This window comes from Odontomachus brunneus, unplaced genomic scaffold (assembly GCF_010583005.1).
Source record: "Odontomachus brunneus isolate Ranch 3 - 2012 unplaced genomic scaffold, Obru_v1 Obru_scaffold_086, whole genome shotgun sequence".
Classification (NCBI taxonomy): Eukaryota; Metazoa; Arthropoda; class Insecta; order Hymenoptera; family Formicidae; genus Odontomachus; species Odontomachus brunneus.
Window position 1 is genome coordinate 1104017 of NW_022639536.1, and position 12265 is coordinate 1116281.

The following is a 12265-nucleotide window of genomic DNA, read 5'->3' on the forward strand; positions in this document are numbered from 1 at the left end:
CCGACAGCCAATCAATATGCTGCTTTCTGTAATCACCTTCTAGCTCTTACGAAAAAACAACATATTGATTGGCTGTCGCGCGGCAAGCATTACCGCGTCCTGTGTGCAGGAGCCATTATTGTATCGATTGAATGCGTCATCGTTGATATGCATTGTCAATATTAAGATTATTTAATAGAAAGTTACTATATAGTACGCGTATCAAGTGCACGATGTTAACTAAGCCAATGGCCAGGTTTGCATCGTGCACTTGATACTAAATAGTAACTTTCTATTGGATAATCTTAATATCGATAATGCATATCAACAGCGACGTATTCTATCAATATAATATGTTTTGTTGATGAGTATTATACCAGCTTAATATACCGTTGTTTATATACATCGTCGATATTAAGATTATCTAATAGAAAGTTATTATTTAGTACGCATATCAAGTGCACGATGTAAACCAAGCCATTAAGGTGCCTTTACATGGGAACATCGAGCGTCGAGCGTTAAAGCGGTACCCAATCAACGTGCCACTTTCCGCAAGAACTACAAGTATATTTCTGGAACCTGATACGTTGATTGGCCAACGCTTTAACGCTCGACGCTGGAACGCTCCCATATATCGGCACCTTTATCGGAAATACCCTCAATCTTAAGATGTCATGAACTAATACTATATTCGCATCTTAAGACATTACTTAAGACAGTCTTGAAATAAAATTCGACTATGAATACCGGCCATAGAGTCATATTCGCATCTTAAGACATTATTAAGGGCGCCGCACATGAACTGACATTACAGAAAGCAGCATATTGATTGGCTGTCGCGCGAACTTCCACCGCGCGGCAAGCATTACCGCGTCCTGTGTGCAGGAGCTATAAGTCTTCTTGATCAGTATTATACCAGCTTAATATACCGTTATTTATATACATCGTCGATATTAATAGCGAATTCGGTTGCTTGCACTAGTGTGCACTGAGTGCGCACTAAGGCTTGTTCATAGTATGTTATTATATTTAAAGATTGTCTTAAATAATTCTCAAATAAATTCTCAAATATTTTTAACCATAATATGATATGTATAACATCCGTACGAATCATTTGATTAGTTAAAATGTTTTTAAATATGTATTTAAGACACGATCTTAAATATAAGAATGTACTGTAAACAAGCCTTAATGCTCACTCAGTGCGCACTAGTGCAAGCTACCGAATTCGCTATAAGATTATTTAATAGAAAGTTACTATTGAATAAACGTATTAAGTGCACGATGTAACCATTGACATCAAGTATTTTATCTGCCTAAAACCCATTTTACAATTGCGTAAGCGTAGTCGTGAACGTAAGAGTCAACCAATCCGAATGTTTTATTCACTGATTGCTTTACTCTAATTGGTTGTCGTATAATCACTTACAACCACTTACATCCACGTTCACGCAATTGTAGAATGGGCTTAAGGGTGCTATTTTATATGTCGTACAACAAGCTTTTTGGATACGTTTATTGGTTGGCGAATGGAGTATTTCTACATTCTCTATTCGTCAACTAATGAACGTTCCAAAAAGCTTGTCGTACGACATGTGAAATATCAGCCTAACCCTGTACGTCATTCCCCTATACGTATTTTACTTCCATTGTAGACGAACCTTAAGTAAAACGAAAAAACTCGGTAACCTCTGCAGCTGCACCACCTAGTATCGCGCGTACGAGGCTTCACGAGACGTCTCGGTACTCGTTGCTGCGACCGAGCTATGTCGATTACCAGCGCTTTGCGCATAGCACCGTGAGAGTGCGTAGTGTTCAGTGGAAAAAAATGGTGGTTATTTGGGTGTAGTCGGGGCGAATTTTCTGCAACACAAATGTGAGTACCGGCTGGCTAAGGAATTTACGAGTGCTGTTTGTCGATGCACCGCGAGGCTAGTATGACCGGGTCTGTGTTGGAGGTAATGAGAATACGAGAGAGTGGACGGACAGTTGTTCTCCCCTGCATGAAAGCCCGAGACCGAAGTAGGTACTGTTCGTGCATCTCTCCGCATGACATGTACATCGCGCGGATATTCGCGCGATACTTTATCAGTCAAAAATAACGGCGCGCCGCATGACGTTTCACGGGCGTCGCGGGATCGGCGTTCCTTCGTCTTCCTGGCAAAACATCGCACTCGTGGAACGCGCAAAACTTGTCCCGACGCGATATTTTTGGGATAGATGTCACATTATCTCGTCGCGGTGTCTTACGCCGCGATGTGTGCGTGTTACGAATGTGTGTGCATTTATTTGATTTGATGCGAACGCGCGGCTCTGTGTGTGATCTCCCCTGGCGCCGTGTTATACGCGCTTCTTTTGCGTGACAGCGATGCACGCCGCCGAGTTGGTTGGTGGAATACAAACGTGTGCAACGTGTCGTGATATAGACACATACACACGCGAGCACGCACACGCTCGCGTTCCTCGAGACTCCCTACTCGATACTATATACTGTCATATTTTTCAAGCGACGTATCCCACGATGCTTGACAACATTTTGCGGCTTTAACGGCAAAAATTTGTTCGTGTCTGTGCTCAATACGTGTTTACATGCATAGTCCAGATTAAACACTGAACATTTGAATCATTTGGACTATTTTCTTGATTAATGTGTTGATAATTCGAAAATAAATTAATTTATGGGTAATATCCTCAGTTTAAGTTCGTGCATCGATTGTAGTCCGTCACTTTTACTTTTATTACCAAGTGGATAACTTTTACAGCTCACAATTAATATTTCAATGATAGTGGAACAGTGGGTAATTAAAAATATTTCTGTATAAATTGTCACATATATATATATATATATATATATATATATATATATATATATATATATATATATATATATATGTATATATATGTATATATATGTATATATATATATGTGTGTATATATATATATCATATAACTTGTTGGATTTTTAATATAAACATGGTATATTTTGTAGGTACACAAAGTGTATAGATGAATCTCTGCATTTAACAACATAAATGTTAGTGTATGAGATGATTGTTATATTGATTTTAGTGTAGATTAGTTTTTATTAAAGAATGATAAATATGTAAAAATTACATATCATTATTCTAAATGATATTGTTATTTTAATTAAAGAGAATATTATTATACTAATTAAACTAAATTACATGCACAATTAGAAATTAAATTATTACTTAATTATACTGCTTTTAATTGACAATTAAGATTTTTAAAATTTTGACCTGTTCATCGATGTGAATTAACTAAAATAGAATTCTGATTTTCCCCTTTTCCTTTCTATTTGTTTTCCTTTTTTCTATATTTCTTTCTCCAAAATAAAAAATTAATATTAGGTTGAAATACACAAAATAGAAATGTTAATTTTTATAATTTTCATACTAGATAATTAGATAAAATTATTTTCTGATTTCAGATTCTTTCAGCTCCTCGGATACTAGAAATTTGTTAACTGGTTCAGGAGTTAGTATGATGGGATATGTAGCCTAACCCCAAAATGTTACAGATACGGATATTTTAAATTTTATAACAAAGACTGCTTCGTTAAAAAATAATCTTATTCAGAAAAGTTTTAATTTTATTACCTTAAGAAAAGGTGATGATAGTATGATTCTTATTAACTTTACATCAGAGTAAAGCTGAGAAAGCAAAGGAACGCAAAATAGTTGAAATAATTTTGTGAAGTAGAGTCTTAAATAAAGTTGGTTATGTGCAATGCCGAGATGCTACAATGACAGCAAGACAGTGAGTTCAGTGAATAGCAGTCATAAGCACAGTGCAGACGATATTGTATTAACACAATCACGTGCTTTCTCGATTGGAAGTCAATTGGAGGTAGATGAAGACCCACCACTAGTTGAAAAATCACACAGACGGCTTCGGTGTGATCTAAGTCCTGTCCCGACAAACACGAATTCTAATTTAAACATAAAGCTTCTCAGTTTAAAGGTGGGATTCTAAGATACATATATGTATATATACACATATATATGTATATATGTATACATATGTTTTCTTAATCGTATATCTTTATATTGATATTGTGATTTTATATTTCAATAGTTGTTTTGAATACTATGCTGCTATGAACTCTACTGTATGTTTAAAATAGATTGTACATAATCCAAAATTAAACTTTAAAAACTGTCATTTATCATTTTTAATTATTTCTATATCTACTTTTTTTTTTTACTTATGCTAAATAAAAATACTACTGTATCATTAACATTTTTTTTTTTAATTTTCTTGTATTCTAGGGTGACAGAGGTAATCGTCAGGATCATCAGGTGAGCACTGGATCTGGGGGGTACAGAGAAAAAGAGATCAAAAAGAGAGCAGCTATAGGCAATACAGTGCGTGGAATTCTCTCATCTGGCCACAGCAGGCAGGACAGGTATAATGATGTCTGTATCAAAAATCATGCTTTTTACATTGTCATTTGTTACATCTTATTGTTGATTTACAAAACGTTTTTTATACTGTTTGTAAAATTTTTTTTTCTAACTGATTACAATAAATATTGTAGAATCTTTTAGCGTGCTCTGCTTTATAAAGTTCTATTATGCATTTATGTGATAAGTAAGTTCTATTACACGAATTATGCATTTGTGTGATCTTGTTGATATAGTAGATTCTCGATAATCTTGAAAAGGACAGAAGTGAAAATTGTTTAAATGTTCCTATGTAATTTTAATAAAATTGACAAAATTTGAATTGATTTATTCTGAATATAATAGATTTAAACTAAATCTCAATTGATTAATTTTTATATATTATAAGGATTTTTATACACATTTACATTTATATCCATTAATTTTTTTTAAGTAAAGAAACAGTGATATTGATACTGACATCAAGTATCAACAATATCACGTGATCTATATAGAAGAAATGTTTGTTTACATAGAGACATACACACAGGTATAGTCTACAATTAGATTAATTCCATTTTGTTCAGATAATCGAGAATGTACTGTATCAAATTAATACATTAAGTTTATTATGCACCAATGCCACTGTTGATATAGATAATTACTTGCAGATAATTACTTTGCTTTTTTTACAAATAATATACATATATGTACAATGTACTATGTATTATGTAATTTATACATACATATATAATATATATACATACACACATATACATATATACATATTAACTGCATAGTACAAAATATCTCTGTTATATGTATTTGTGCAAACATCACACTTTTTATTATCTTAATTAAATGCATTAGATTTCACAAAGAAACAAGCTTTTCATTAATTTAAGTATATATACTATTGATTATTAATATAATATTTTAAATGTAAATTAATATTTTAAATGTAAATGAAACTCTATATCTTGTTCTTAAAATCCAACTAATCTAAAAAAAGTTGAATGAGATTTGAATAGGTATTATTTGATATATTTATTTGAATTAAATAAAATTTATATGTATATTCATTGCAAAGTCAATACATGATTTGAATCCAATTTCAGGTATGAAACAAACAGGCAACGCTCTTCAGGTGGATCTGGTGGTGGTTTGTCTAGTTTATGTCCTAAACTGGTGGCCAGTGGTAGCAGTAGCCAAAGTGGCATTAGTCTGGCAGTGGGCCACTTAGCCTCTCAGGAAAGTGGAGGGACTTGCACAGTTGTTACGACTCAAAGGGTCCACGGCCACGCACATAATCATAGACGCCAAAGAAAGTTATCTATTGTCGCGCAAGCAGGTCCTAGTGCCAACACTACTGGTGATAGAAAGGTTATTTAAATTTCGTTTGTTGGCGTTAAATTACTGCAAATTTGGCATTTACTTGGCCAAACAATTACATGATGTCAAAAAACATTTAATATATTTAGTGTATTATTAAATTAATCAACATCTCTGTATCTTTTAAGTTGTATAATACAGCAATCTAATACTATCTGTTTTATAGGTCCAATTATCCAATATATGTCGTCCCGCTAGTATCTCCAAGAAACAAATTCGAACACAGAGACATGATCAGAATACTGATTCTTTGTCTATAACTAGCAACGGTCTTACGACTAGCTCGCCATCTTCCAAAAAGAAAGTACTATCTACTCTGCGCATCTCAGAAAAGTCATCTACACAAAGTGTGAATTCATCATCATTAGATCATGAAAATGATCGTAGTTTTAGCGATGCCGAAGAAGCAATCGCAGCAACGGAGAATGTATTTACGACACCAGGTAAAATTTTGTGTTAGAATAAAAACTAGAGTTTATATGAGAAATACGTTAATGCTTTATTATGTCATATAGGATCTAGTTCTACACCTTCTACGCCAATTAGTAAAGTAAAACAAACAAAATTCGGTAAGAATGAAACAAATGTGGAACGTGATAGTCTCGCAGAGTGTACTGATTTATCGGAGAATGCTGCGGATGTACAACACATGATTTTAACTGAATTTGAACAAAAAACTGCGGCGCCGATAAAACCAATTGCCGTACATAAATCAAATAACCAGGAAATTGTAGCAAATCATAAACAAAAATCATTGTCGGACTCTACTGTTGGTGCGAAATCTACTAATAGCAACGAGCAAAAAGTTTCAAAGTACAAGCCAAATTCTACAGAAAAAATGATCGAACATTATAGTAACAAAGACATTGAAACAGTTAATCTAGAAAAAGACATAGATGACGCTACATCAATAGACGCAGAAATGAATACCACAAGCAGCAATAGTAAAGGTAAAGAAGTAAAAAGTAGAAAATCTATGGAGTGTACAGATAGCGGTGATATTGTGAGTAAAGAGACTACAGACGTCTTGAAGACTGTAAGCAGCGATAAGACGGACGTGAAAGATAGGGCAGGAATAAATGAAGAGGTTATTAAAAATTCAAGATTTGTAACATCAAAAGTGTTGGAAGAAGTAACGGAAACCAAGACGACAGATGTGGAGAAAGTAGAAGAAGAAGAGAGAGTGACGATATATGAAGATGACGATGGTACTAGTATTAGTGATATAGTGGCTGCACAAGCACTTCATGAATCATTAAGTAAATTAGGTAAAGTACCGCCATTAGACACTGAGATGGAAGAAATGCAAAAGAAGAATTTGTGTGACGAAGCGAAGATAGGAGAACATCCTGAAAAAGATATAGTCGCTCAAGAAGAAACGGTAGAAGGCTTTATCGGTCCGTTGCTCGACGAAAACTTTAAAGCAGATGAGAAATTGTCACAAAAAACGATGGCGATGGAAGAAGTTCAAAATTTATTGATGAAAGTTAAAGTGCAAACCGTTGAGGACGACGATGACGAGGAAAAAGCTATAGGTATTTCACCAGATGGAAGATTTTTGAAATTTGAAGAAGAAATTGGTCGTGGCAGTTTCAAGACTGTTTATCGCGGATTAGACACTCAAACAGGTGTAGCTGTAGCTTGGTGCGAATTGCAGGTAAGCAAAAAAAGGATTTCCATGTAAAATACATTTCAGCTTTAACTAATGAAGATTTCACTTTTTTACGTTAAACCTCCTGATTCTTCATTCAGAACTCTTGATTGATGATATCAAAAACAAGAAAATACGCACTAAAATTTCTTACAAAATATGTTGAAATAAAAAGATATACTTATCAAATATGTGTGATATTTGGAATAAATTATTTGTCAAATAGTTCAAACACTTTCCTTTTGGTTTAACAGTCAATAAATTACCGTAAAATTAACGTAATATACAATTTACTTTTCAACCTATATTTTTTTATGATTCTATCATGTTAATTTTACGATAATATATCGATTGTTAGAGCTATTTTACAAATCTGCTCGATTGATTGCAAGTATTTGTGAATATACATTATTTCAACATTCTTGGTAAGAATTTTTAGTGTATATTTTCTCACTTCTGACATCATAAATTAAACAGAGAAATAAAATCCTTAATTATTTAACATTTAATTTAAAAAAAATGTAGCTTTTTAAGTATTAAAATCTAAGATGTTCCTTATTTTTCATAGGAGAAAAAATTAAATAAGACAGAAAGATTAAGGTTCAGGGAAGAGGCAGAAATGTTAAAAGGATTACAACATCCAAACATTGTAAGGTTTTACGACTATTGGGAAGTCACACTTACGCGTAGAAAATATATTGTACTAGTCACTGAGCTTATGACATCAGGAACATTGAAAACGTAAGTTTCTCATTAATTACAGTTATTATTGTTGTGACACGATGTTTTAACTAGTTGCATTATAACAGGTATTTGAGAAGATTTAAGAAGATAAATCCCAAAGTAGTCAAATCTTGGTGTCGACAAATTTTAAAAGGCTTGAGTTTTCTTCACTCGAGATCACCTCCTATTATCCATCGCGATTTGAAGTGCGATAATATTTTTATCACGGGTACGACAGGAAGTGTGAAAATTGGTGATTTAGGTCTAGCGACGTTGAAAAATCGTAGTTTTGCAAAGAGTGTCATAGGAACTCCAGAATTTATGGCGCCCGAAATGTACGAAGAACATTACGACGAATCAGTGGATGTTTATGCTTTTGGAATGTGTATGCTCGAGATGGCTACCAGTGAATATCCATATTCCGAATGTACGGGACCAGCGCAAATATATAAACGCGTAGTATCGGTAAATGTTCATATATATTTATATATTTCTATTACAAATTTTTATATTAATGTGCAATTCTAACAATTTATAATGATAATAATATTTTGAATAATATTAATTTTGTTAATAATTTTGATTAATATTTTTTTTCTTTTTATATATAATTTTAATCTATTTGTATATGTTGTACAGGGTGTTAAGCCGCAGAGCTATGATAAAGTTGAAAATCCGGAAGTACGCGATATCATAGAAATGTGTATACGTTTGAAGAAAGAAGAGCGGCCGCTTGTTAAGGATCTACTCAATCATGAATTTTTCGCAGACGACGTTGGATTAAAATTGGAGATGGTATCGCGGGATTCGGCAGTTGCGGATATTGAGTTGTCGCGCGTTGAATTTAGATTACGTGTGTTGGATCCTAAGAAACGCAGTAACAAACACAAAGAGAACGAGGCAATACAATTTGACTTTGATATCCAAGCCGACAACGCGGAGGAAGTGGCATTAGAAATGGCGAAATCTAGCCTCATATTAGAGGAAGACGCTAAAGCAGTGGCTAAAATGTTAAAATCACAAATTACCACTCTGTTGAGAGAAAGAGAGGAACGTAAAGCCAAAGAGGAAAAGGAGCGCTTGGATAGGGAAACTGATGCTACGACTAACACAGCCGAAAACTTACTTCAACAGCAATTGCTGCTTCAGCAAATGCAGTTGCAGCAACAACAGCAACAACAGCAAATCCAGTCAAATATCAGCATGCAGATGCAAGGTCAAGTGCCGATGCAGTTGCAACAGACTCAGATACCTCTTCAACAGCAGCAGCTGCAATCAGCTGCTCAACAAACTCAACAGCACAACTTACAACCACAGCAGGTGCAACTAGTTCAACAACAGCCGATAATTCAACAACAAACATCGGTTGTGCAACCTCAGCAAGCACAGCAGATACAATATCAACAGCAAATACAGCAACAATATCAGCAGCAACAACAATATCCTCAACACGTGCCGCAAAGTCTGAGTGCAAATTCTCCGCAATGTTCAACTCCACAAAACGTTCAAGGTCAGCCTCAATTTCCTCAAGTGCCGCAGCAGCAAATATCGCAGCAACAAATACCGCAACAACAGATACCGCAGCAACCGATATCCCAACAACAAATACCGCAACAACAGCAGCAGCATGTACATCAACAACAGCAGCAATACATACAATTGAACCAAATGAGCGTTCCGCAACCGATCCCTCATCAGGTGCAGCAACAGTTGCAGCCTCAAATGCAGATGTTATCGCAGCAGCAACATATGCATCAACAGCTTCAACATGCGCAACAGCAGCAATATGCACAACCTCAAATTCAACATGTACAACAAATACATCAACATTCAGTCGGTTCACCACCCGTTCAGAGTCAACAATATTACCAACAAAGTGCTACTGGTTCTTCGGGATACGTATCGGCTGGCTCTTTGTATCAGCCGACTATGCCGCAACAAATCTTTCACACATATACTACATCTACAAATCCTTCCGGCCACGTGGAGATCTTATCGTCCACTCAAACAGCAACACAGATCTACTCTCACACAAATCTGTCCGCGGCTGCAGTTCCTGCATCATCGCAATCATATATTCAACCGACAACACAAGTTCAGGCGTCCATACCGTCAGCCATGAATGTCAACAGCTCATCAGCGGTAACTCAAGTGATTCAGAATGTACCGACCTCGACGATTCCTAATATGCAGAGTGCATCCAATTTACTCAGTAATACCGGCCACCAACCTCAGTCTCAGCAAAATATTCTCGTGCAAATGCAATATTCGCAAAGTGCAAATGTCATGCCTAATTCAATTTCAATGACACCCGTCGCAAACGTTTCGACACAATCGTCTACCAATTTGCAGCAACAACATTTCCTTTCAAGTACGGAACAGTGTCCTACGACTGATAGGTCTTCTTTGATCAAACAAGACACCATGGATTCGATTCAGTCTTTGCCACCGGATGCGCCGGTCACTTTGCAGCAAGATCAAATTATCTCACCTGTTCCAACTGCAGCGAACATGACGCAGCAGCAGCCTATAGCTTCGAACGACGGGTACGGTAAAATAGAAGAAATAAAAGCTTGCTGTAAAGATCGAGAAACATGGGAAATTTGATGTTTCGATATTCTATTTCCAGAATCACGCCCGAAAATTCCGAAAGTGTTACCACCTCTGAAAGAAGTCGGGTAAAACGTTCCGGAACGAAGCGTAAGAAGCCGGGCATCAAGTTAACGGTTTTGTCGGTCAGTAGTGGCGAAGGGCAATCAATGACCGTCGAGTGCCAGTTAGATACGAGTAAACAAAAGACTGTTACTTTTAAATTTGATCGAGACGATATGGTACCTACGGACATCGCCAATAATTTGGTAAGGATATGTCTGTATATTGCCGGCTTGCTTATATCATATGTTTATCTTATATCTTTCTTCTTAATATTGTCTTCAGGTTGCGGAGAATCTATTGCCGCAGTCTCAGTGCGAGACATTTGTAGAATTAATTGAAGACATCGTCAAACAATTACGTTTGGATCCTACACGTACCCTACCTCTGGTAGCGCATGGTCCGCCCGATCAGTCTGCTGGTGGAAGCCCGGTTACAAGCCGACGCCCTAGGGATCGTGACCACAGTCTCGATACAGCTAAGGTAAAATTTGTTTAACAATTTATAAAGTGCATCTTAATATTGTCGTCAGGTGCGGTGTACGATGAGTACGATATTTGCATAATACTTTACAGATTCTGCTAATAAAATTTTTATCGCTCTGCGTGTAAGTGTGAAGAATATAATAAATATGTATATGAGTATAAATGGAATAATCCATACGAATAGTGCGATCATTTTCTCTTCGAATAGATCCCAATTTCCATTTTTTGTCTAAAGTCAAATTATATATATATTTATATGTACATAATATATACATAATAGTTCAGAGTCGAATAATTATTAGAATAGCACATAGGGGCAATTTTATGTGGAACATATATATTTTAAACATAAAATCACAAGCGTGCGCATATAATTGGTGTGTATGGTTTGGACGCAGCAGGTGAGACATGGCTCGCTAACACGTCAAAGCAGCCACCGATCGTCGTACAAAGTCCACCGTAGGCACCGTTCGGTGAGTTCATCGATCCTACCGTCCCTTTTCCCATTTCTCCTATACCACAGAATCATATAAACCGTGGGCGTTTACGCATCTCATTTTGTTATACTTGCAACGACTATGCTCAAATTATGAACATTATTTAGGTCATTTCTAATTTTATTTTGTTATAGGAGTCCATATTATGACATTTATATATATATATATATATATATATATATATATATATATATTATATATATATATTATATATATATATATATATATATATATATATATTATATATATATTTTATATATATATATACATATATACATATATATATATATATATATATATAATCTATGTATGCAGTGTTGTGTTAAATATACTTTTTTATATAACTAGATACAGTTATTAAACAAAAAATATAGTTAGGCACTAATTTAAGTATAAATTTTAAATGAATAGTTATATGTAGATACAGATCTTATATGAGAGAGAGAGAGAGAGAGAGAGAGAGAGAGAGAGAGAGAGAG

General features: G+C 35.1%; 1 protein-coding gene across 15 annotated transcripts in view; it reads left to right on the top strand.

The window, feature by feature from the left end:
* The first annotated feature begins 1707 nt into the window (after positions 1 to 1707).
* LOC116847957 overlaps positions 1708 to 12265 on the top strand; it is a 20270-nt gene continuing 9712 nt past the window's right edge. The window contains exons 1-12 of one of the 15 annotated variants that reach the window (XM_032823594.1): positions 1708 to 1855; positions 3432 to 3964; positions 4273 to 4409; positions 5505 to 5769; positions 5945 to 6221; positions 6294 to 7435; positions 7998 to 8170; positions 8239 to 8617; positions 8792 to 10698; positions 10782 to 11010; positions 11090 to 11287; positions 11688 to 11762. In XM_032823594.1, coding sequence (XP_032679485.1) covers positions 3731 to 3964; positions 4273 to 4409; positions 5505 to 5769; positions 5945 to 6221; positions 6294 to 7435; positions 7998 to 8170; positions 8239 to 8617; positions 8792 to 10698; positions 10782 to 11010; positions 11090 to 11287; positions 11688 to 11762 — 5016 coding nt within the window. In that variant the 5' untranslated portion in view covers positions 1708 to 1855; positions 3432 to 3730. The other 14 variants (XM_032823604.1, XM_032823600.1, XM_032823595.1 and 11 more) reach the window with 14 other exon arrangements.